We start from the raw sequence: 27,238 nt of genomic DNA on the forward strand, positions 1-27,238 counted from the left end.
TCTTTTCTCCCCTCCCCGTAAACTTATGCCCTCTGGACTCCCCTACCACAGGAAATATTAAACCTATTTAACCTATCCATGTCCCTCATGATTTTATTAACCTCTATAAGGTCACCCCTCAGCCTCTGATGCTCTATGGAAAACAGCCCCAGCCTGTTCAGTCTCACACTTCAGCTCAAAACTTCAACCTTGGCAACACCCTTTCAAGATTCACAACATCCTTCTGATAGAAAGGAGACCAGAATTGCATGCAATAGTCCAAAAGTAGCCGCAACATGACCTCCCAATTCCTGTACTCAATGCTCTGACCAATAAAGAAAAGCATACCAAACACCACCTTCACTATCCTATCTATCTGCGATTTCACTTTCAAAGAGCTACGAACCTGCATTCCAAGATCTCTTTGTTCAGCAACACTCTCTCGGACCTTTCCATTAAGTGTATAAGGCCTGCTTTGATTTGCTTTCCCAAAGTGCAGCACCTCGCATTTATCTGAATTAAACTCCATCTGCCACTTCTCAGCACATTGGCCCATCTGGTCAAGATCCTGTTGTAATCTGAGGTAACCCTCTTCGCTGTACACTACACCTCCAATTTTGGTGTCATCTACAATCTTACTAACTGCACCTTGTATGCTCACATCCAAATCATTTATGTAAATGACAAAAAGTAGAGGCCCCAGCATCGATCATTGTGGCACTCCACTGGTCACAGGCCTCCAGTCTGAAAAACAACCCTCCACCACCAATCTCTGTCTTCTACCTTTGAGCCAGTTCTGTATCCCAATGGCTAGTTCTCCCTGTATTCCATGAGACCTAACCTTGCTAATCAGTCTCCCTTGTCGAACGCCTTACTGAAGTCCATATAGATCACATCCACCGCTCCGACCTCATCAATCCACTTTGTTACTACTTCAAAAAACTCAATCAAGTTTATGAGACATGACTTTCCAGGCACAAAGCCATGTTGACTATCCTGAATCGGTCCTTCCCTTTCCAAATACATGTAAACCCTGTCCTGATGGATTACCTCTAACAACTTGCCCACCACCAATGCCAGGCTCACTAGCCAATAGATCCCTGGCTTGTCCTTACCATCTTTCTTAAATAGCGGCACCATGTTAGCCAACCTCCAGTCTTCTGGCACCTCACTTGTGACTATTGATGATACAAATATCTCAGTCAGAGGCCCAGCAACACTTCCCTAGCTTCCCACAGCTGTCTAGAGTACACCTGATCAAGTCGTGGGGATTTATCCACTTTCATGCATTTCAAGACATCCAGCACCACCACTCCTCTAATTTGGTCATTTATCAAGATATCACCATCAATTTCCCCACTTTCTATATCTTCCATGTTCCTCTCCACAGTAAAAAATGCAAAATACTCGTTTAGTATCTCCAGTATCTCCCCCATCTCCTGTGGCTCCATGCATAGGCTGCCTTGCTGATCTTTGAGGGGCCCTATTCTCTCCCTAGTTACTCTTTTGTTCTCAATATATTTATAAAAACCCTTTGGATTCTCCTTAACCCCATTTGCCAAAGCTATCTCATGTCCCCTTTTTTTCCTCCTGACTTCCCTTTTAAGTGTCATCTCTTCCGTCTCTACTTCACAATAGAGGATTAAATAGTCCACTGCTCCTTAGTAATTGAATCAAACTTCATTTACTTTTGTTCGCAAGCACTGCACTATTCGATTTTAAAACTGGAGCCTTTTCTTTGTTGCAATGATTTGTTCTGCAAACATAAACACAGCGTCGGAGGCCCTCCCTGTGTTAAAGTACCTATTCGAGATGGCTTTCCACCAGCTCCCATCCTGCCTGTCTCTCTCTCTCTTTCTCTTTCTTTCTCTCGCGCGCGCGCGCGCACGCACACACACACACACACACACACACACACACACACACACACACACACACACACACACGTGTATGAACATCTTCCAACATTCTTACTGTGTCAGTTTCAGCCTTTGTTTTCCTAGCCTATAAGGGTAATGAGGCATTCACATTCCAGAAGGTCAAGATTAGGGAGCTGAGCTTCATACATTCAAATCTGCTCAGTGTGGTATACATGAAAATGTATCAGGATTGTCCTATTACGTGCATGTTCCACTCAGCTTATTAAAATACAAGTTCATTTCCTATTGAGTATGAGTTTTGTTAGGAGTCTTCAAATAAACCACAATTTCCAACCTCCAACTGTGAAATATACGCAGCTTCCAGCCCTCGGGGTGAGGAGGAAGTACTGCCACACATTCCACAAGTGAACAAATGTTACTATCTTATTTACACCGATCCATTGACACTAAGAACAGATGTCCTTAATTCTTCTGAACAAATGCACCCCACCCCACCCCACCCCACCTCCGGTCATGGTTAAGTGCTTTCCCGCATATCTTGTAGCAGATGTACAAGGCTGCCAGCTTTCTCACCTGCCCCCTCCTCTGGCTGTGGTTTGAACACAAATTGGTCTCGGTGTGATACACTGGCACTCAGGTGGTTAAAGGCATCCAGTTTGGTTTGTTTGAATTTTCATGTTTTATTGTGACTCGTGGGTGGCTGGAAAGAAATGAAACTTGAGTTTTCTTTGTAGAAAAGAAAATCTGCCTCCTGATTCCTGTGAGCTTTGGCCCATCATTCATTTAGGTTTTACAATGCTGCTTTTGTGTAGACTTCGGCAGCATTGTCAGAGTTTCTATGCAGTGGACAAATATGAGAGGCCTTTGCATATTCAACCGATCTAAGGGACTCTTTTGTGTTTATCTTAAGAGAAAAGCTTTGCTGAATGTAATGACTTCTTCTTTTGACTGGTTGTATTATTAGGAAATATCTTTCAGGAGATTTCTGAATGGAAAAATACTTTTTTTGTTATTCTGCTTGATTCAGAAATTATCACGCACCTTTTGGTGCATTAAATTTGATCTTTGGCCTGTTTTGCAGCAGCTGAACTTAGCTTGGGAGAGGTATTTGAAGCACCATGAGTGTTCTGTGGAAAATTGGTTTCACTTATAATTATGTGCAATGCCTACTTTGTGCTTCCAGAATGGGGCACCAGGAGAAGACAAATTCTTCAGGAGGAATGGAAGTGACATTGTTCCAGAATTACCCAACAGCCTATGTCACCAAAGCATGTAATTCCACACAACTGATCTGTGATGGTCTTCACACGGTCACTAACCTCTGTTGACATGTCCTTCTATTCATTTATCTCTCGTGAGCTATCTTTAGCTTCCCCTTAAATATTTCTCATGCTGTTTGTTTCAGTCTTCCTTGTGGTTGCAAGTTCCACAGGTATATCACTCTTACACCAATAAGTGACTCATTGAGGATCATTTTACCACCCTTCCTCATGTGCTACCTGTGCTAATATTACTTTGTATAAAATTAAATCAAACAGATGTGTTGAAATCTCACTTTAAAAAAGAATGCCAGAAAGATAATGATTTATACTTGAATCCCTATTTTCCTCATCTGAATTGCAACAAGTAATATTTTTGAGGCTTCAGAGACTATAATAAATTATTTAACATGCAAGGAGAGAAAACACTTGTTTGCCTTTATTACAAAGGGGATTGAATATAATAGTAAATTCTTACTGCTATTGCATGGAGCTTTGTTGAGACCACATCTGGAGTACTGAATATAGTTTTGGTCTCCTGAGCTATGGAAGGATATATTTTGACTAATGCAAAAGTTCATTACACTTATTCCTGGAGTGGAGGAGACTCTTCTGCTGAAAGGGATTGAGTAGACGAGACTTTTAGATGATTGAGAGGTGATAACATTGGAACATAGAATGTTGTTAAAGGTGAAGGACACTGTTTTATGGGATATGGATGTTGCTGGTGCAGACAGCATTTATTTGACGCAATTTTCGAACTGAGTGGCTTACATAAGAACTGACAAGCATGGAGTGGAAGTGGACTGTGCAGCTCTGAGATAGCTCTGCCGCTTAGAAAGATCATGGCTCACCTGATTGTAACCGCAATTCTACAGTCCTGCCTGTTCCTGATAATCTTTCACCTTTTCACTGAAGAAGAATCTATCTATCTCTGCCTGAGAAGCTTTCAAGGAATCTGCTCCCACAGACTTTTCAGGAAGACAGTTCCAAAGACACCCGACCTGCTGAGAGAATTTTTTTTTGCCTAATCTGTTTCAGATGGTGACCCTCTTAATTTTAAACAGTGATCCCTAGTTCTAGTTTCTCCCATGAGTGGAAACATCCTCTCCACGCTCAACCTGTCCAGATCCCTCAGAATCTTGTGTTTCAAATATGCTTGTATGGTAAACCATTCCAGAGGGTAGGTAAGGGTCAAAAACATTTGTTTTGGGGCCAGAATCACATGTAGGCCAGACCAGGTGAAAAATACTACTTTTTCTCTCAAAGTATGTTGGAGGAGTAGATGGGTTCTTAAGACAGTTGTTGATAGATGTCATGGCCTTCATTATTGGAACTAGCTTCATCGCCCAGAATTATTCTTGGAATTTAAATTCCACTAGCTGCTGGGTAGCCTGGGCTTCTGCATAACTAATCTACTGTTAAAACCACTTTGCCACCATCTTCCCCCAGCTCAGTGCTGGAAAGATGTTTCTTTCAGGGAAAGTGGTCCTGGGGGTTAAGGTCTTGGAACGAGTAATCGGCCATTGAGGAGTGAAATGAGAAATAATCAGTCAAGATGTTGCAAACGTTGTAATTCTCTGCTGAAGTGAGCTGTGAATGCTCAGTCCCTGAATATACTAAGCTTGAGAGTAGTCAGAATTTAAATGTGAAGTGAATTGAGGGATAGAAGTGTTATCCGAGAAGTGTTGCTGAGGTAGATGGTGGGCCATGATTCTATAGCATGTTCAAAGAGCTGAATAGTGTTATTCCTTATGCTTTTACCCTGCTGTTGGTTACTATACAATATTTCCAGCTGAGACCTAGTTAGCGTTAGTGTCAAATCAGGCAATGGGGCTCTTGTGGCATAGTAGTAATATCCCTAACTCTAGACCAGGAGGCCAGGATTCAAGTCCCACCTGCTTCAGAGGTATGCAATGTTATCTTTTAATCTGTCAATGAGAGGCATGATTGTTCAGTACACCCTTCCCCGCCCATAACGTCTGAATGGATAGAATAGCTTATTTAATGTCACTAACCCATTCAGTGCCATTGGCAATTGCCACAATCGCTTCTGGCACCGTTTGAGGAGATAAAGTTAATGATGAGAAAGAGTGCCCTGTGCACCCAGACACAGTTTTTCAGTGACAGTCCTGTTTTATAGAATGTGTTTGTGTTTTATCATGCAGAGGAAGATAGGCAGGCGGTGCCTCTCAGATTAAGCAGTTGCACCATGGTATTTTGGACTTGCTAGAACTGCTGCCATTAGACTGAAGACTGTAAGCAGTAATCTCGATGCCTGTCATCGCTTCACTACTGGAGCACATCAGCCTGGGGTTGAAAGGCACTGCCCGCCTGTCCAACACCATGACATTGCTTGTTAAAATGTTCAGGCAGGCGGAATACAGAATTCAAAATGCAGCCCAAAATCACAGTCAGTCTGCAAAATCCAGCCAATTGCAAGCAAGCTGGCTTAAAGGCTACAGTTAGTCTGCAACTGACATGATTGATTGATTGATGTGATTCCTGTTTCAGTCAGGACGTATGCAACTTTTTTTAAAGAAATGTGTGCTTTCTTTCTTGCAAGTAACCCGAGATAATGTGCAGTAAGCGGTTATCTAAAGAGTGAAGCTAGCAACCCTTGTTACAGAGACTGTAATCACTCTTGCAGCATGAGATAGTCATCAGTGATGTCCAGCAAGAAGCTAGGGACTTTTACCCAGAAGGTGATTGAGTATGTGGAGCTTGTTATCACATGGAGTGGGTGATGTGAACACTTTCAGGGAAAGGTAAATACATATCTGAGTGGGAAAGGACTATATCGATGGAAAGTCTGGAATAGGAGGTGGTTTATGGACCCAGGTTGGTAGCAGTGTGCCCACCAAGCTCTGGGTTGGTCACTCTGGATCTAATAGCTTGGCTGTCCACTCTTTCGAAACTCTTCTGAATTTTCTTCTTTAAGAATTCATCCTAATTGGCTGTTTGAAGTCAATCTCCGATCTGTCTACTTACACTCATTCACACAGTGTCTCATTTAATTTAGTTACAGATTAATACTCAAATGTTTTTCTTGAGTTTCTTATTCTCAAAAATAATGCTGCTACCAATGTTCACACTATATTTGCAATGAGTGTCTTTCTTAAGATCTTAAACCTCATTCCTACCACTTTCTGATCATTGACCTCCAAGTAAATGGATGGGAAGTGAATTTAATTTATAAATGAAGACAAATTTCTTTGGATGCTGGGTAAGCCCAGCCAGATGGGCAGAACCTGAGGTGAGGGAAACATAGCCAATGTTTCACGTTGATGGTTCTGATGAAAGGACATTCAGATGAAAGGTGAACACCCCGATGTGTTAACCCTCTCTGTTCCTACGGATACTGCCTGACTTGCTGAGCTGTTTCCGCACTTTCTGCTCAAATCTAATTTAACCCTTTTCCTTCACATATCGTTTAATTTATGGAGTAGAGGGATGTAATCTTAAACTTTGAACTTACATTTTAGGGGTGGGATCGAGAAATGCGCTCTTCGTAGGTGCCTGTGAACACTGGGTCAATTGTAATTCTCAAACTGGAGGTCGGTGGCCACTTTTGTTGGATATTAATTGGTAGGCCAGTCATCCCTGATTGGCCAAGTTATTAACAAGGAAACTGCAGTGTGGACCAGATAAGAACCTCCCCAAGTTCCTCGGCTATTCAAAGAAGGTGGACAGCTTGAACAAATAAATCCCTTCAGTCTGTAGAGAATGGGTCACTGCTTATGAATCTGTCCTTTCTAACACTACCAGCCTGACCGATTTATCTTAAATTGGTCATTAGTGTAATTTATTAGTGCATTCAGGCTATGTTGGCTTGCTTTTAAGAAAAATTGCTAATTTTCATCCTTTTGAAAGGTCAGTAATATTTATTGATTACTGTCCTAATTTTGTTCATTGAATCAAACCAATTTTGATGTCTGATTTATGGTTTAAAAACAAAGGTTCCTTTTGAAATTTGAAGCTATTCAAATCTGAGTTGCTGAACATTCTGCTTCGATGTTTTCTTGTGTTTTTTTAGAAAAAAGCGAAAGGCCAGGAGCTTTTTGAGCAAATCATGTACCATCTCGACATCATTGAGAAAGACTATTTTGGCCTTAGGTTCATGGATTCTGCCCAAGTAGCGGTAAGATGCTTAAAGAATTTGTCTTGTCTACATAGATATATGGCAGTTAGTGAAATGAAAATGATTATTTAGTCAGCGTTTTGTAATTTATTTGTTGAGAATTCTCTGTACTGGAAGCTCAGATTTATTTCTTTATTTTCAAGGAATAGCCCAAAAACGCTTTTGGGTAATCACATTTTTCACATTATCTCTCTGTAGCCTGTGTATTTGTAAACATTGAAGCCCCTTCAAGGGAAGCGTGATAGATGCATCAACACATTTGCCCTCCTGCAGTGGCAGTGCTTGCCTCTGCCGGTGAGGCTGTCACTGTCCTCCCAAAACTGTAGGCCCTGATAGTTGGGCTAGTGCCTGCGGAGCAGCAAGTGGACAGCACTTCCAGAGATGGAGGTGGCTGAAGGAAGGTCTCCTCAGTGGCACATTGCAGTTGAGTGCAGGACCCAAAAATGGTGCCACCCTTCATTTCTACCTACAGGAAATAAAGTTCCTCCCTTTGTGAGGTCCCGAGCAGTGCTTAGTAAGCACAGAAGAAGTGGAAAATAATGAAAACCTACTTCCATTTAAATTCCTGATGTTTCCTTTTAATGCATTTGATCTGTGAAAGATTTAACTGAATGTTCAGATGCCAGGTTTGAGTGCTTCTATGTTCCTGATACAGGTAAGGCTTTCAGTGCTATGCTGTGTTCTTGTACTGCTACAACATTGGTATCTACCTGGCAATGTGGAAAATTGCCCAAATATGTCCAGTACATAAATAGCAGGAGAAATCTAATTCAGCCAATTACTGTCCCATCAGTCTATACTCAAAAAATCAGTCAAGTGATGGAAGATGTCATCAGCAGTGCTACAAGCAGCACCTGCTCAGTAATAACCTGCTCAGTGATGTCCAGCTTGGGTTCCACCACGGCCACTCAGCTCCTGACCTTATTACAGCCTTGGTTCAAACGTGGACAAATGAGCTGAATTCCAGAGGTGAGGTGAGAGTGACAGCCCTTGACATTAAGGCTCATTCACCCAAGTGTAGCATCAGGGAGTTCTAGCAAAACTGGAATCAATGGGTATCAGGGGACAAACTCTCAGCTGGCATGAGAAAAATGGTCATAAGTTGCTGGAGGTCAGTCATCTCAGGTCCAGGACATATCTGCAGGAGTTCCTCAGGATAGTGTGCTAGGCTCAATTATCTTCAGCTGCTTCATCAATAATCTTCCCTCCATCATAAGGTCAAATGTCTGGATGATTGTAGTGGTCCGCACCATTCATGACTCATCAGATACCACGTTCAAATGCAACAATATCCTGGGCAATATCAAGACTTGGCCTGGCAAGTGGCAAGTAACATTCACGTCACACAATGCCAGGCTTTATCCATTAGGATAGTTTCCCTACAGTATGGAAACAGGCTCTTTGGCCCAACAAGTCCACACCAACCCTCTGAAGAGTAACCCACCCCAGCCCATTTCCCTCTGACTGACTAATGCACCTAACACAATGAGCAATTTTGCATGGCCAATTCACCTGAACTGCACATCTTTGGATTGTGGGAAGAAATCAGAGCACCCAGAGGAACCCACTCAGGTACTGGGAGAATGTGCAATGTCCACACAGACAGTAGCCCGAGGCAGGAATTGAACCTGGATCTCTGGCGCTGTGAGGCAGCAGTGCTCATCACTGAGCCACCATGCTGCCCGTCTCCAATAAGAGGCAACCTAACCATCGCCCCTTCACATTCACTGATATTACCATCACTGAATCCCCCACTATCCATATCCTTGGGGTTACCATTGAGCAGAAGCTTAATACAGTGGCAACAAAAGCAAGTCTGAGGCTAGGAATGCTGTGCTGATGGGCTCACCTTTTGATTCCCCCAAAGCCTGTCCACCATCTACAAGGCACAAGTCAGGAATGTGATGGAATACTCTGCACTTGCCTGGATGAGTGCAGCTCAAACAAGACTCAGGAGATGGTGTAGATGATGCTTGACACCATCTACAAACATCCGTTCCCTCCACCGCTGATACACAGTAGCAGGAGTGTATACCATCTACAAGATGCACTGTAAAAATTCGTCAAAGATCCTCTGACAGCTCCTTCCAAACCAGTGACCACTTCCATCTTGAAGGAGAAAGACAACAGATACATGGGAACAACGTCACGAGCAAGTTCCCCTTCAAGCCACTCACCATCTTGACTTGGAAATATATTATGATGTCTTCGCTGCTACTAGGTCAAACTCCTGCAAGTCCCTCCACAAACTCATTGTGGGGCTACCCACACTAAATAGACTGCCATGTTTAGAAGTGGCAGCTGACCACCACCTTCTCAAAGACACTTAAAGACAGGCAATAAATGCTGGCCAGCCAGCGATGCCCACATCACACAAGTGAATAAAAACAAATATGTGAAGCAAAACTCACTTTTCTTTCTCTCTCTCTCTCTGAAGGAATTGCAGATTTTCTGTGTAAGCAATTTAACTTGCCAGCCAGTGTTGAGGAGGATATTTAGATATTGGCTCTCTGTTTTGCTGGGATAATGCAGGGTGCTGTTTCATGTAAGAAGATTGAAAGCTGACGATTTGAGCTTTCAGTAGCTTTTTAAACAAAACGCACATTTGTTCCTTGGCTAAGAGCTTTTGCATGTCCAGCGCTGGAATGCGGAGGAGCTGAAAGAAAACAGGCCTGTGATGAGTGGGCGGGGAGGGGATGCAGAGGAATAAGGTCATGTCTGGTTCTGGAACACCCTTTCCCCTTGGGCACAGGGTTACAGTTCATAGTTTATAACTCCAAACCAGAATTCACTTCTAATTTGAAGCGTTCACTTGACATTGGACGATTGGTAAGTGTTACTTAAATCTGATTGATGCGAGCTTTTGCGGGCAGACTGATTTTTATTTTGATGAGTTATTGAAACATTTTTGGAAGTAGATCTGTTTCCAAAGGTTGATTTCACTTTGAAATGCTGCAGGCAGTGCTGCATTCCTTTTAAAAATAGCCACGTGACGTGAAATGTTGACACAATCTTTTTATTGCTATCTGACGGTTTTACTGGGATCAACTTTGGTTCTAAGCAACGGTATTTGTCCCTGAACAGCAAAAAAGGGAGATGATAAAGGAAATGGACAGTTTAGTAACCTGTATCATTTTTGCTGCTGTTTTTTCTTTCTTTCTTTCTTTCTTAATCCTCAGACCTTGAACAAATAGTAACAAATTAATAGTTTTAGAGATAATTTACCAGACCCTCGATTGAACTTTTACAACTACTATAAGTTCCCTGCCTTGGTTAGCATTATGCACAAAGTTCTTAAACACTGTCCCTCTTTGGTGGAATAGTACCTGTTTCCGAGATCCACTGGGAATACCTTTTTTCCCATAATTTGGGAAGTAAACTGATACAGAGGATTATCCTGCTCATGCAGCACCCATTCCAGTTCTTATTTTCATCAACAGATTGGAAAGGTTCATATTGTGCACCAATATCGATCTGCTTTATTTTAAACTCGTTTTCTTCCTCTTTAAATGTCAAAATGCTGACCTTGTGCAGACAGCAATTTGAGAAGCTAAAACAAAAGCAGGGAAACTATTTTCCAGCTCCTGTCCCATCGTCATCAGAAATGGGAAGCCACTTGTGAGGCAAAAGTAAATTGTTGCGGGTGCTGGCAAGATACAATAAAAACAGAAAATGCTGGGAACACTGAGCAGGGCAGACAGCGCTTATGTGGAAAGAGAAGAGAAAAGACTTAACCTTTCAGGACTATCTTCTACATCACAAAATGATAGAGCAGTGGACTGAAGGGAAGGGTGTCTGTCATTTAATTGTCTGAAAGTGTTTTAATGTTACTCCTGTGCCACTGACTATGCCAGAATTAAACAGACTTCCACATTCCCACCACCCCCCAACATGATCTATTTCCTTCAGCTCATTGCCCCAGTCAGTTATGATGGGCTCTAACAGCTATTTAAAACTGAGCAATTGTGTTCAGTATATCATATGTTTACTTCAGAATCTGAAAATATTGTCATTGTGTGAGTGCATTGAATCGTTTCGCTACTTCGTTCATGAGAAGAAGCAAGATTGGTTTGGTACCAGGTCACTAACACCTCTGTATGGTGGGCGAGTAAGTCAGGGTTGCTCACTGCTCCTACACGGTCTGCTGGTCTTGTTGAACATAATCTATGTCTATCTGTATTTTATGTTGCAGCATTGGTTGGATAACACCAAGAGCATTAAGAAGCAAGTGAAAAGTAAGTTTTTTTTTTCTCAAAGCTATTGTAAATGTTTCAGTGTCTTGAAGTAGGATCTGAGAGTGAGGGAATCTTGTGCAAGGGACTCTCTTGGTATTTGGTGCTTCTCGGACACTTTGTGTGCGTCAGCCACCCCGGGCTCAGGAATTAGCTCCGACTGTTCAGACCCGAAGCCAAGTGGTGGCTGAGATCACTGTAAGATGTGCAAGAAGCTGGGTATTTTTGGGAGTGCCGTGTTCACTCTGCAGCATAAATCAATGGATTAGGAAGCGGGTGGTTGTCCAACCATGGGGAAGGGGGAAGGATTGTGCTGAATTCTTTGGGAGGGTAGCACTTTCAAACCAGTTTTGATGACTACCAGATAACCCAGATGAGGGGCAGGGGTTGCAGTCTAAAGCACGTCTGTAGCAGTGTGGGACAAATGAATTCACAAGCACCAGAAAGTGTGGAGGTGGAGTGGGGATTCATTATTAATGTGGTTAGAAAGGCCTTTGCATTTATCAATACGTGTTGATGCCAGAGGTAACTAAGAAGGTCAGAACATTTTCAGAGGAGCGATAACATAAAATTGCCAGACGTTATGGTCCATGTGGGGAAGGGAAAGTTTTTTTTTGACGTTCAGCCAGACACTGAGGCATCATGGAGGACATTCCTAACTTTAAGGTCCTCTTTTTAATCTTTATATTTAGCGCCTGTATGCTAGTGTGTTGAGGAAGTACATGGCTGGAGAAATAGTGGAAGAGCGCGGGGTGTCTGGACCAATCTGGGATAGGAGAGAGGGAAGAATGTGAGGCGACGTTATTTACCATACAAGACTCTTTGAGACATGACAGGGTAGATGCAGAAAGATTGTTCCTCTTTTGTGGGGAAAGTTGAAGAATTGATGGCAGGATCTCAGATGAAGGGGTCGCAGATGTCAAATGGAGATGTGAGGAGGAATTTCTTCTTTCTGGGATAGTGAGTCTATGGAAAGCGTTGCTGTTGAGGGTGGGTTCTTAAACATATTCACAATTGAGATAGATTTTTAATCACTAAGGGAATCTAAGATTATGAGAGAAAAGGTATGAATGTGGGGTGGAGGGTTATTAGAGCTGAAAATGTGTTGCTGGAAAAACGCAGCAGGTCAGGCAGCATCCATGGAACAGGAGATTCGACGTTTCGGGCATGAGCCCTTCTTTAGGAACGAGGAAAGTGTGTCCAGCAGGCTAAGATAAAAGGTAGGGAGGAGGGACTTGGGGGAGGGGCATTGGAGATGCGATAGGTGGAAGGAGGTCATGGTGAGGGTGATAGGCCGGAGTGGGGTGGGGGCCGGAGAGGTCAGGAAGAAGATTGCAGGTTAGGAAGGCGGTGCTGAGTTCGAGGGATTTGACTGAGACAAGGTGGGGGGGGGGGAGAGAATGCTGGACACACTTTCCTCATTCCTCAGATTTCTCCAGTTTCCTCATTTTCCTTCCCCCCACCTTGTCTCAGTCAAATCCCTCGAACTCAGCACCGCCTTCCTAACCTGTAATCTTCTTCCTGACCTCTCCGTCCCCATCCCACTCCGACCTATCACCCTCACCTTGACCTCCTTCCACCTATCACATCTCCAACGCCCCTCCCCCAAGTCTCTCCTCCCTACCTTTTATCTTAGCCTGCTGGACACTCTTTCCTCATTCCTGAAGAAGGGCTCATGACCGAAACGTCGAATCTCCTGTTCCTTGGATGCTGCCTGACCTGCTGCGCTTTTCCAGCAACACGTTTTCAGCTCTGATCTCCAGCATCTGCAGTCCTCACTTTCTCCTGGAGGGTTATCAGATCAACCATGAACGCATGGCATGGTGGAGGAGACTCAGTGCACTGAATGGCCTAGTTCTGTGCTTGTGTCTTCTGATCAATTCAAAGTGGGCAAGGTGCACGAATCAGTGCAAAGGAGCAGTGCAAACAAACCTAATCATTTGGGAATTGAGCCAGGAGGACCTCAAGAATGAAAATATCTCCCATTCATTTTATTTGATTTGATTTTTTTGTCAGGTATACCGCAGTACAGTGAAAAGCTTTGTTTATGAGTAGTATAGGCAGATCATAGTAAGCAGGGATATACAGATCAAAAAACATCTTAGACAGAAGCACACAAGTTATGTTGCACTGATTCACCAAATTGTTTTTAAAAAGTGAATGCAATTTGATGGCCGTTCCTGGAAGATCAAATTGACCAAAAGCCCTTGTGAGCAGTTTTGAAGGTAGGGCTTGCTTCTGATTAGGTGATGTTGATCCAGCAGATCCCATTGCAGAAAAAGGCAAGTAAGTTCCTTTTTGTTGTGACTTGTTTGCATTTTAAATTCCACAAAGTTTCACGCTGCTACAGCTGGCTCTGCAGAAGTTGTACAAAGGAACCTCAGAAATCTTCTGTGTGTAGAAAGGAATAGGTTAGTGAATGTTAAAACTCCTTTTCTGCTCTCTGTTTGGATGATTAGATTGAGTGGTTGCGTTTTCTCCGATTTGAAATAGTGTCTAAGAAGTTGGATTATTTTTGTTGTGGTTTATGTGCGGAGTTGTTTAATTTTAACATGCCCCTTGCAGTTGGCTCACCGTACTGTCTTCATTTGCGGGTGAAGTTTTACTCCTCTGAACCAAATAATCTTCGTGAAGAGTTAACAAGGTAAGGTGTGGTTTTGTTTTTGTAGCTTTTACTTCAATGATCGTATCTGATTAAAGGCCTTTTGGAATGACATGGCAACAGTTGCCAAATATTTCCATAAAAAAACTTTCTTGCTTCTCTTCCTCTTGAGAGAACATAGACTCTGATTGGGGTGCAAGTTGCTGAGCCATTACTCCTGTCATACTCAATGTTCTGAAACAGTCTTTGCCGCCAAGGCAAGCTCACTCAGATTCTCACTTTCCTAATAGCTGGCTACTGATCAGCAGTAGGAACCCTTGTATCCACTTTCTCCCCATTTTTTTCCAACCTTTGCTAAATGCAGAATGTCTAATGGCCAACCCACTTGTGATTGCCACAAAGCATGGGCAATCAGGTTGGAGACCTCTTCAACCAATTAGAGGCCGAGAGTCTTCTGATCCCTTGCTGAGATCTGTTTCAATTCTGGATGACTGTTGTACACTGATCAGTAACTGGAATATTGTCTGATAAAGGGTCATGCTGGAAAAGCACAGCAAGTCAGGCAGCATCTGAGGAGCAGGAAAATCACGTTTCGGGCAAAAGTCAGTCCTGATGAAGGGCTTTTGCCTGAAATGTCGATTTTCCTGCTCCTCGGATGCTGCCTGACCTGCTGTGCTTTTCCAGCACCACTCTAATCTAGACTCTGATTTCCAGCATCTGTAGTCCTCACTTTTTCCTTACTGTCTGGTAAAGTCTGCAGTAGGAACCGGAGCAGTGTGCAAAAGGCCCATTTGCAGAACTGTCTTAAGGAAATGATGGTATTGAGGGACTTGGTGCCTTTAATTTCCAGCAGGATCATTTCCAGAGGGCAATGTGTGTTCAGTACAGAGATGGCAATTCCCCCATAGTGTGTATGCAAGAATGTTCAGTGCTAGCTACAGTTCAGTGCCTCTTTAAAAATATACATGCTGGAACCTGTTGGCCTGCTAAGTCTCTGCACAGAACAAACATAAATCTCCATGCAATAACAAAACCTGGGAGGGATAATGGAATGGTAACGTACTTGGTGTTCACGATAGATTTTTTTTCTCATGTAAATATCAGTCCCTGACAATGCGATGCTTCATTCATGAGTGGGAAAGATTTCCAAGGACGTGGAAAGTACATGCAATCTTTGTCTCCAAAATTAATCTCAAATGGAAATTAACACTGCCTGTAATGCTCTTTTTGGCTGCTTTGCTATCTGTGATGTTCGAGATGCCTCTGACACTCTCACTCCAAGAAGCTATTGGGTTTGGTCCCCTTTTCAATGGAGCTGAGTTGATTGCGCGGCAGCAGTAGAATAAGCTTCACTTGGCCTCTGTTCTTCTGGGGTTGACATGGGCCTGACTGAGAATGCAGGGCGTAATCATCCAGGAATCTTGGCCTTAATTGCATTCACTGGAGACACACAGGTGTCCAGTCCAGGTGAGTATTGGGCTTGGCTGTGCTGCTGTAGGTGATAGGACATTGTGCTTTGTTCAAAGGTAGTGAAGAAGTGGGGAGGGTAAAGGCTGACCTTCATTGGCTTGAGTTAGGATACAGATCCATAGGCAATGTCTTCGGGAGAAGTGAGGATACCATTGAGGGGCAGCAGTAGAGGGTGCAAGTGGAGAGGAGGTAATAATGTGTTGGGAGGGTAAATATGCCTGGTTGCAGCACTCATCCAAATGGGTGGAGGGGTGCTCAAATTGTTGCAAATGCCTTTTAACAATGCGGTTTGAACCTCTTGACTACTTTTCTGTTTTTTACTGACTCACTGATCATGTTTATTTACCTGGATACATCTTCTATTAAAGCTGTAATGGCATCCAATCCAAATAATCTGCTTTTAGTCCTTGAGGTAATTGGAACTAGGCCATGAAATGGATTGATTGACCGTGATGACCTGGCCTGTTTTGGATTGCTAGTTTCCGTGACCTTTCTGCCTGCTTCTGTCCCCTGGGTGACATTAAGACTGTCACACACTGACCCTTGATAAAGCTGCCTTCAGTCACCTGATCAAACCACCATGACATCGATTTGAAGCACTAAAGTCCTTTCTGTGTTTGATGGTGTTTCTGGGATTTTCTTTTCTCTACTGGTTGTCAGAGAGCAAATCAGCCTGTAGTTTCTCGTTGTGAGGGTGACCTTTTCTTTTCTTATCTTAGGTTGCATATAGAATTGTTCCCTAAGCATTTGGCATGGGTTAAGCATGCAGCCTGTCGATTTGTCTTGCGTCTGTAGTCTGTGCAGAAGAAGGCCAGAAGAGCCCATCTTCTCCATGGTAGCTCTTCGAAATAATAATCCAACCATAAGATGTATCTAGACAGATACATGAATGTGGTAGGGAGTAGAGGGATACAGATCCTTAGAAAGTAAGTGACAGGTTTAGATAGAGGATCTGGATTGGCGCACGCTTGGTGGGCCACAGGGCCTGTTGCTGTGCTCTAAGGTTCTTTGTTCACTATGTGCATTTATTTATTTACTTTTATGGGATTTATTATTGAATCTGATTCCACCATCCTCATGCAGTCAGTGCCATTTTGGATCTTAACTTGCTGTATTTTTTTCAGGTTATAAAATGACCTTCCAGTGGGTTTGGTTAAAGTTTTGACTGTGCTTCCTTGCTTATCTACAGGTACCTATTTGTACTTCAGTTGAAGCAGGACATCCTGAGTGGCAAGTAAGTATTGTTTCGTATTTGAGTCATCGAGGTCTACAGCACAGAAAAGGGCCCTTCGGTTCATCATTCCTGCACCAGTTGAAAACATGACTTGGAGACTGGGGTATACAAAGTTAAAAGTCACACAACACCAGGTTATAGTCCAACAGATTTATTTGGAAGCACTAGCTTTCGGAGCGCTGCTCCTTCATCAGCCGATTGTGGAAAAAAGATCGTAAGACACAGAATTTATAGCAAAAGTTTACAGTGTGATGAAACTGAAATTAACATGGTCATTCTAAAAGGTGAAAGATGTAACAAATTATCCGGTTCTTTTTCAATATATAATTTTAGTTACAATCCTATTCTCCACACTCACCTGATGAAGGAGCGGCGCGCCGAAAGCTAGTGCTTCCAAATAAATCTGTTGGACTATAACCTGGTGTTGTGTGAATTTTAACAGTTGAAAACAAGCACCCAATTCTTACTTTGTACCAGGGAGGTTTGAAACTATAAACACTATATTCGGTCAGTTTTAACACACATTTAAAGTTATTGGCTTTTAACATGACGTATTTTCATGGGTTAGCGATGCTTGCAGTTACTTACACCTTGACTAGTGAGAGGCCGAGTAGCACCAACTGTAAATATTTTGGCTCAAAGCCCAGTCTGTGGTTAACCTTTAGTGTTGCTGGTCAGAGGCTGGTTGAGGAATGAGCCGGACGTGGGGGAGGGATTGTGGGGGTAGGGGTGGTGGTGGAGGTGTTCAGTGCTCCTGGTTGCTTTTCATTAACCTCTGTAAGAAATGGAATAGAAGTGAGTTCTGGATGAGAACAGCAGCAGGTTCTGCAGTTGGTTGTACCCATGGGAAATTAGCGTGGGAATGCATCCCTGGCTGTGAGGCAATAGATGGCCACTGGCCTAGGAACTGGAGAGAGCCAGCACTCCTAGAGCTCTACTGCAGCATGTGTCCGTGCCTTTAAAGAAGGTGGGGAGAGCTGAAAATAAGCCTTTCAATGACCTCGACTGCACTGATATTACGTTGCAATTTTATCACTAATCCAATGAGAAAAATCAGAAGAGCAAAAGCAAAATCTTGTAAATACCAGGAGATCTGAAATAAAACCAAATGCTGGAGAAACTCTGGAGTAGGTCTGGCAGCATCTGTGGAGAGAGGATCAGTTAACGTTTTGAGTCCAAGATGGGTCCACTTTGGAATGCGGAGGAATTATTATCACTCTGAGTGGTTAGATGTGAAGCTTGTTGGGATAGTTGAGGCAGATAGCATGCATGCATTTCAGGGTTTGGAGAGGTGCAAGGAAGTGATAGGTGGATATGCTGGTGGATCCGATGAACTCAGGTGGGATTTGTACCTAGTGGCTTATTTCTGAGTTCTGTGAATTGTATTTTCTCCCTCACCTAAAGGTGGCACGGGCTCGAGGGGCTGAATGGCCAGTTCCTCTTCCTGTGGAAGTGGTAGGTGAGCTGTTTACCCTCTATTCAGGTGGAGATGTATAATCCTTAACCCCTCTTACACCGTCTGCCCCAAAAGCCCCTACCCCCATCTGTCAATGTTGTGTTATGACATTCTGCGACATTGGTGTTCTCCAGACTGATGATCAATAGTGCAATGTGCTCTTAACGTGTTGTAAATTTCTTTTGCTGTCCTTATGCTAGATGCCTGTAAAATATGAACATGCAAATTTAAAGGAAAAGGCCATCCCTTCAACCTGCGCTGCCATTGATGAAGATCATGGATGATCTGATTCTGTTTCAAATTCTACATTCTCATCCACCCTGAATGACCTTAGAGGAACTTGAGGGGAGTGAACCTATTTCGGCTTAAAATACTCAATGACTCCTCTGCCACCTGAGGCAGGGAGTTCCACCCCTTGGAAATCTTCTCCTCTCATAAAAGGGTAGTCCCTAATTTCAAAACTGTGCCCCCTAGTTCTGGACTCGTCCACAGTTGGACATAATATTTCCCACACTATTTTGGCAAGATCTCTTAAGACCTTTTAAACTTCCTCCTCTAGTCTTCTGAACCGCAACAAAAAAAACACAGTCTGTCCAACATTTTCTCTGAAAACATGTTATAGGAAGATCTGGAAGCATTGGAAAGGTTGCAGAGGAGATTTACCGGGATGTTGCCTGGTGTGGAGGGAAGGTCTGATGAGGAAAGGCTGAGGGACTTTAGGCTGTTTTCATTAGAGAAGAAGGTTGAGAGGTGACTTAATAGAGGCAAACAAGATGATCAGAGGATAAGATAGGGTGGACAGTGAAAGCCTTTTTCTTCAGATGGTGATGGCTAACATGAGGGACATAGCTTTAAATTGAGGGGTGATGGATATAGGACAGATGTCAGAGGTAGTTTCTTTGCTCAGAGGAGTAGGGGCATGGAATGCCCTACCTGCAACAGTAGTAGATTCGCCAACTTTAAGGACATTTAAATGGTCGTTGGATAAGCATATGGACGAGAATGGAATAGTGTAGGTTAGATGGGCTTTAGATTTGTTTCACAAGTCAGTGCAACACTGAGGGCCAAGGAGCCTGTACTGCACTGTAATGTTCGCTATTCTATGTTCTTTGAAGGCAAACTGCTCATTCTAGGTATCAATCCGGTAACTTTTCTCTGAATGGCCTCCAAGGCAATTAATTTTCTCCCAATAAGGAGATTAAAACTGCACACAGTAATTGAGATAGAGACTCACCAATGTCTTGCATTATTGAAGTAAAACATCCTTTTTATGACGAATTCCTTTCTTAAACAGGATAACATTCTGCTTGCCTTTGATACGTAGACACAGGATTGGAAGTACGCCATTCTGCCCATTAAGTCTGCTCTCCCATTCAATGATATCATGGCTGATCTGATAACCATCAACTCCACTTTCCTTCCCTTTTCCCTGTAACCCTCAATTCCCTTACTGATTATACGTTTGTCTGTATCAGGCTTGAATATACTTAAAGGCCCACCCTTGACAGTTCTTTATGGTAGGAATTCCATAGTTTCATTACTTGTGAGGGAAGAAATTCCTTCCCATCTCTGTCTTAAATGTGGGACCTCTTATTCTGAGGTTATGCCTTCTGGTCCTAGACTCTCGCACAAGAGGAAACAAACTTTCTGTATCTGCTCTGTCAAGTTCCGTAAGAATTTTGTATATTTCGATTAGGTTGTCTCTCTTTCTTCTGCATCCCGAGTACAGACCCAATCTACTCAAACCTCTCCTCATAAGACAGTCCCTCTATACCACATGTCAGCCGAGTGAACCTTCTCTGGAATGCCACTGATGCCAGTATATCTTTCCATGGATAAGGGGTCCAAAGTTGTTCACAGTATTCCAGTGCCCTGGAAAATTTTCGCACAACCTTCCTACTTGTATTCTCCATTCCCTTTTGAGGTATTCCAATTGTCTTCCCTAAGCTGGGCTGGAATGTTAGCATTTTGTAATTCATGGAAAAGGACTTCTAAATCCCTCAGTCCCAAAGCTTTCTGCAGAATTTAAACAATATTCAGCTCCTCTTCTTTCTGCCAAATCTTATATTTCCCCAGATTATATTCACTCTGCCAAATTTTTTGCCTGCTCGCTTAATCTGTCTATGTCGTTCTGCAGGCTCTGTCATCTTCACCATTTGCAACTCTACCTGTTTTGTATCATCCACAAACTTTGAGAAAGTACCTTCACTTTCCACATCCAAGTCATTAATTATATATTGTAAATAGTTGTGGGCCCAGCCTGATTCCTTTTAATATGCAAGTACAGGAAGCAATACGTTTTGTGTGGCTTGTTCACAAGAACACCTGGCTCCCTTTGTACGTTGGAATTCTGCAGTTGTTCTCCATTTAAGTAATATTCTCCTTTTTTTAGTCTTACTGCCAAAACAACCTATTTCACATTGAACTATTGCATTTCTTAAGGTGTGGTTTGGGAGATTTTTTAGTGCAGGAAAGAAGAAAGGATTAGATTTATCCCAAGCCAGGGTGCTTTGATTAGATTAGATTAGATTCCCTACAGTTTGGAAACAGGCCCTTTGGCCCAACAAGTCCCGAAGAGCAACCTATCCAGACCCATTCCCCTCTGACTGATGCACCTAACACTACGGGAAATTTAGCATGGCCAATTCACCTAACCTGCACATTTTTTGGACTGTGGGAGGAAACCGGAGCACCCGGAGGAAACCCACGCAGACACGGGGAGAACGTGCAAACTCCACACAGACAGTTGCCCGAGGTGGGAATTGAACCGGGTCCCTGGTGCTGTGAGGCAGCAGTGCTAACCACTGTGCTACCATGCCGCCCCGTGCTGTATTAATTGAGAGGGTATTGATGTTGCTGCTCTCACCTGAGAGTTTCTGGAAGCTGTGACTCATCCAGGAACAATAGAGAAGTGGAATATATTTACTTGGGGAGAGAATGCGGCATGCTGTGGTACATTGGAACATAAATATTCTTGTTACATGAAACACAAAACCTTAGTAGGTATGTGCAGCAAGTAATGGGGAGGCATGTGGGATATTGACCTTTCTTTTAGCTAGTTTAACAGGGTACATGCTCAGAGGATGCTTCCCTTCATTGGGGTTTCATGAGCTAGAGGGCAGATATAAAAATAAATATTTGTAATTTAGGATGGCAAGGAGAAATTTCTTCTCTCCAAATATTGTAAGCTTTTGGAATTTGCCTGCACAGAGAACATTGAATATGAATCAATGTGTATATTCAGGGCTGCATTAGACATACGTTGGATTGACAAAGGTGTGATTTAAGGATTGTGGAGAACAGACAGTAAAGTGGAGCCATGGTCCTATTGAATGGTGGAGCAGGCTTGAGGAGGCTGTACTGTCATAAGACAAATAGACAGGTACCATTCATTCCTACAAATACTGCTAAAGTACTTCAAAGAAAAGTGGTTCAGCATTTAAGACATTTAGGCTGAGGGTTGGTACTATGATACGTTACCAAAAACAAAGTAATGTATACTTCAAAACCTGAACTAGTGTGATTCAATACCATCAGTTTATGATGTTTGTGTGTCAATCCCATCAGCCTGTTCACTTAGAAGTAAAGGTATGTTATACAGGTTAATCTGACCTTGTGTGTTGGAAAATGGGTACCTTTTCACTTGCTGTCTTGAAACCAAACAATGATTGGAACCGCATTTGGATGGTGAATTGTGGGCACAGAATCAAATCACATCGCCTTATGGCATTGTGCCATTTAGTGTCTTGAATAGGACTTAATTTTGCATTTACTATTGTAAACTAAACATGTTTCTTTTTCACTTATCCAGGTTAGAATGCCCTTTTGACACATCTGTCCAGCTGTCAGCCTACGCCATCCAAGGTGAGATATTCTGATTATTTTGCTTTTGCATAAAGGTTAAAAAGTCACGTGTATTTTATTTTTCAAATGAAGATTGGGTTGAACCTTATTTTACTGCTGTGACTCTGCCCTGCTGAGGTAAGATAATCCTCAGAAAGACTCTGGGGATGATGTTTGATGAGTATGACATCTGGAGTGTTTCGCCTTTCACTTCAAAAGCAGGAAATGGTGAATATGGTATCTTATGACCGATGGATCAACAGGCTGGTATCATGTTCTCGAGCTTCTGGTGGTTATAATTTTGTAGTGCTGTATGGATTGAGAGATTTCTTGCAGTACCTTCCAAGCGTACTCCTCTGCTCCAGATGGGGGTTATTTTGGAGCAGAACCAGATCATGTGCTGGCTTGCCTCCAAAGCTCTATAACCAAGGTGAGGGGATCTGAGAGACAGTGGACTGAACAATGGTAGTTATATATTATTCTGGCAGTACCTAGGAATTATTTGGGATGACTTTCAAAAGACTGGAATTTCTCTGTACAGTGAATTTTGTTGAAAAAGATTGGACTGACCCATTTATACCTTGTTTATTTTTTTAAAAATTAAATCCTTTTGTGATGTTACTGTCAAGACCTGTAGAAAGTCACCAAAATTCCTCAGACAGCACTTTCCAAACCCACGACCACTTCCATCTAGAAGGACAAGCACAGCAGATAAATGAAAACACTTAAACCAGCAAGTTCCCCATCAAGCCATTCGCCTTCCTGACTTGGAAAGATATCATCATTCCTTCACTGTTGTTGGTTCAGAATCCTAGAATTCCCTTCCTAATGGCATTGTGGGTCAACCCACAGCAGGTGGTTTGCAGCATTTCAAGAAGGCAGCTCACCTCCACCTTCTCAACAACAACTAGGAACAGGCAATAAACGCTGCCCCTGCATGCAACACCCAAGTCCCACAAATGAATTTTTTTAAAAACCTTCTATTTGAAGACTGGTGATTAATGTTCCTCCTGAGTTGTCCTTGGGAAGTTATTGTTACCTTGACCAGCTGGTCAAGGTGCTTCACAGTTTTGCCAGGTAGGGAATTGTTGAAATTTGACCTGCCAACAATGAAGCTTAAATCAGCTTGAAGAACAGGCCTCTATTTCTTAAGTTCACTTGGGTGTCGCGAAGGCAACTGGACTAGCTAGTGACATGATGTTGCCAGTGTCCACTCGTGTTCATTAGGCTTTTACCTTTGCTCTTCCTATTAATCTGACTTTAGAGTGCTATTGTCAGTTCTTAGATCAAATAGCAAATGTTCTTCTTATTGATGGGGTACAAAGTTGAGGTAGGGGTATGCTGTAGTTCAAAACCTTCATCTCGTTAGTTGAATCTATTTTCGTTTTCCTCTGGTTTGTTTGATTACAGCTGAGGTGGGGGACTGCGATCTCTCTGAGCATGGCCCAGACTTTGTATCAGAGTTCAGATTTGTGCCAAATCAGACCGAAGAAATGGAGCTTGCCATCTTTGAGAAATGGAAAGAATGCAGGTCTGATATTGCCTCCTTTTCTTGGGGGATGTGGGGTGTGGGGCATTTAGGTTAAGTGGCCTCCTGTCTCGTTAGAGGTTTGTTGTAACTCCAAACAGGTGTTGTGCTTTGCTTTAAGTAAAGAATGCTTTAAGCCACCCTGCTATAGTGATGAGCAGGGGAATTTTACAAGAAATCTTCTCTGTTTGCAGGGGTCAGTCACCGTCTCAAGCAGAAATAAATTATCTCAATAAAGCTAAATGGCTGGAGATGTATGGAGTGGACATGCACAAGGTCAAAGTGAGTGAGTTCTGAATAAAAGGGTGACTGGATCTAATATATTAACTCTGCTTTCTCTCCACACGTGCTGCCAGACCTGCTGAGTTTTTCTCTGGTTTTGTTGGATCAAAATAAGGAGTGGGTGAATTTGGGAAGATAAACAATGCTGCTGTCATGGATGTATTCACTGTTTTCCAGAATTTAATCTAGATTTGGATGTGAATGAGATCCAAACAGTGCTGGAGATATGCAAAGGGTTCAGGCAGCATCTTTGAAGAGAGAAATGAAGTTGGGGGATTGTTTTTACTATACTGAGGTGGTGGAAGTGTGAGTGGTCATCTCTAGAACTGGGTGGGTGTCCCAGTGAACAGAGTGGGTGGGGGTGCCCTTTTAACCTGTTTGTTTCAGCTTCTGTCTGCTGCCCCCCTGCCCCCTTATCATCTTGGGATTGCTGTGAGGAACAGTAGCCCACAATCCAGCCCCTCCCTTAACCAGCCAACCCTGAGGGCAGGCCCTGCAAGGTAAGAGACAGGGCCATAATATTGGGGAACAGGCCTGACGCCACCAAATCCTGGTTTCGAGGTGTGAAAATCCAGCCCAAATTTCCAGTTCAGCAACCTTTCAGGCATATGTCACAGCTGAGTTGTTCCTGCCTTCATTCTCAAATGTGTGCTTTTGCAGCAAGGGTCCCATATGGTGTTCGGAAATGGACCCAGTCTCCCCGCTCTGCTGTAATTCCAAGTAGAATGAACAAAGGGCCACACAAAACCACGCACATGGGAAATGTGAAATAAAAAGCTGAAAATGCTGGAGAAGTTCAGCCAGCCTGTGAGGGGAGAGTAACATTAGAGTGTGATATGACTCTTCAGAAGTGTTTACTTTGTTTCTCTTCAGAGATGCTGAGTTTCTCCAGCATTTTCTGCTTTTATTGTTAATCAAGATTCAGTTTCCACATTCCTCAAGTTTAAGCTGAGTTTAATTTTGGGTGGAGTTAGGATGTGTTCTAATCAATCTTTTCAGTGATGTCATTCCATTTTTGATAACCCTTTTCTACCACAGATATAGACTTGCCTTTTCTTTGTAATTTTTAATCCTGTTTTCATAATTAGGGAAGAGATGAAAATGAGTACAGCCTGGGCCTGACCCCAACAGGGGTGTTGGTATTTGAAGGTGAAACAAAGATTGGACTCTTTTTCTGGTGAGTTCAGTCTTCCTTTTGTAACGCATCTAAGCTAATGATTTCACCAGGGTTGGGGAATATAGTTGAGGAAATGGGTTCAGCCACTTAGCACTGAGATCAGGTGAAATTTCTTCAGCCAGAGAGTGGTGAATCTGTGGAATTCTTTGTCTTGGAAAGCAGTCAATGTCAAAATATTGTATATTTCCATTAAGGAGGAAATATGTTTCTTACAACTAAAGAAATCAAAGGAGCTTAAGTGAAAACAGGGTACAGAGTTGGATGATCAGTCATGATGATATTATACAGCAGAGCAGGCTCAAAGGGCCTTATGGCTTATCCTTGCTCCTACTTTCTAAGGTACGGGCCTACCTTTTTAAGAACGCACTTGGTAGGTCAAGGAACACTATTGCTTTGAAGGTTATATGTCAGTATTTAATTATTTAAATGTATTCACAGTTTGTGAACATTTACTACCCACGCCTGATTACTCAGTGAGTGGGGGGTTAGGGGGTGGGGTGTTAAGAGTTAATCATGTTGCTGTGAGTATAGAGTTACTTGTATGGCCAGATAAAGGGCAGCAATTTCTTTCCCTGAAGGTCGTCAGATGGGTTTTTTTTAGCAAATGACAATGGTTTAATTGTCATTGTTAGACTCCTAATTCCAGATTTTTATTGAATTCAAATTCCACTGTGGCAAGATTCAAACCCAGGTCTCCCAATCATTACCTGGTCTCTTGCTTAATAGTCTAGTGATAATAACAGTAGGCCATTGCCAGAAATAAAGTCTGAAGTTGAAGCCAGCAACATTGGCAGCTTGAGATTGAACCCATGACTTTGGTATTATTAACACCACGCTCTAACCATCAGAGCTAACCATGTTCCAATAAAGCAGCTATTCGATTGGAGTGTTGTAATGCAGTTGAGGTGTTCTGTTACATATGCTGAAATGTTTGGGCTGATGTTTTACATGCATATGTCAATTGTGTGTGGCGTATAGTGGCTTCATCTGTGTTATATTTGAGAATGATCACTGTCCCATTGCTATGGTAGCAATAAGTAAGTGTTAGAAAAGTTAACAGGTTGTGCTTCAATCTGGAGAGGGAGACCTCCTGCTGCTTCAGTTACTTTGGCATTGTATGTGGCTCATGTTTCATTCTCCTTACTTTCAGGCCTAAGATCATCAAACTGGAATTCAAGAAAAGCAAGCTAACTCTTGTGGTAGTGGAAGATGATGAGCAGGTAAGGCAGAGTTTTAGCAGTGATTGTGTTTATCTGGTCAGGACTAGCTTGCATCTCATCGGGCATGCTGGGAATTGTGGTGTAGGCAGGATTTTGCTGCAGGATTCAGGATGTCAGACTAAAATGTGATCAGAACCTGTGACAACAGCTACTTGGCTGTCATTTATATTTTCCACCATGGTTTACCCAATTGGCCAACCCAATGAAGGATGGCAAATGGGTTCTCGGGCATTGCAATTGACCATGAGACATTAAGTCCATCAAGTCTGTTCCACTGTTTCAGTGAGATTATAGCTGATCCGCTGCAGGGATGTCATGCTGTGGATTGGAGGACAAGCCTGTTGTCAACCACCTCTCCTGTTGAACACCTTAGTCCATAACATCTTTTCAAGACCCATCACACAGCGGTAGATCGTGATTTACTTACTTATGTTCATACATGTTCCTTATTTTTAGCTTCACTTTGCATGTGTTGTTAGATTAGATTCTCTACAGTATGGAAACAGGCCCTTCGGCCCAATAAGTCCACACTAATCCGCCGAAGAGTAACCCACCCAGACCCGTTCCCCTATCCTATATTTACGCCTGACAAGTGCACCTAACACTATGGACAATTTGGCATGATTCACCTGACCAGCACACCTTTGGATAGTGGGAGGAAACCGGACCACCTGCAGGAAACCCACATAGACACAGAATGTGCAAACTCCACATAGTTGGTCGCCTGAGGCAGGAATCAAACCCGAGTCCCTGGTGCTGTGAGATAGCAGTACTAATAACCGAGCCACAGTGCGACACGTGTGTTGGGGGTTTCCTTTAAACCTGAAGTGCTCCAGTGTGAATTGGGATATCCACCTTCTCCAATCTAAGTAAAAGAGTCGTGTTGAATAAGCAATACCAAGATTATTGTAAATGTGGCTCACACCTGAACAAGT

General features: G+C 42.8%; 1 protein-coding gene across 1 annotated transcript in view; it reads left to right on the forward strand.

The window, feature by feature from the left end:
* epb41l5 (erythrocyte membrane protein band 4.1 like 5) overlaps positions 1-27,238 on the forward strand; it is a 153,172-nt gene that overhangs the window by 50,547 nt on the left and 75,387 nt on the right. Inside the window, exons 2-10 of the mRNA XM_060827736.1 lie at positions 7,155-7,259; positions 11,452-11,494; positions 14,057-14,135; positions 16,753-16,797; positions 22,065-22,117; positions 23,507-23,627; positions 23,819-23,906; positions 24,995-25,083; positions 26,234-26,303. Of these exons, the coding sequence (XP_060683719.1) occupies positions 7,155-7,259; positions 11,452-11,494; positions 14,057-14,135; positions 16,753-16,797; positions 22,065-22,117; positions 23,507-23,627; positions 23,819-23,906; positions 24,995-25,083; positions 26,234-26,303 (693 nt within the window). The remainder of the gene's footprint in view (positions 1-7,154; positions 7,260-11,451; positions 11,495-14,056; positions 14,136-16,752; positions 16,798-22,064; positions 22,118-23,506; positions 23,628-23,818; positions 23,907-24,994; positions 25,084-26,233; positions 26,304-27,238) is intronic.

This window comes from Hemiscyllium ocellatum, chromosome 7, assembly GCF_020745735.1.
Source record: "Hemiscyllium ocellatum isolate sHemOce1 chromosome 7, sHemOce1.pat.X.cur, whole genome shotgun sequence".
NCBI lineage: Eukaryota > Metazoa > Chordata > Chondrichthyes > Orectolobiformes > Hemiscylliidae > Hemiscyllium > Hemiscyllium ocellatum.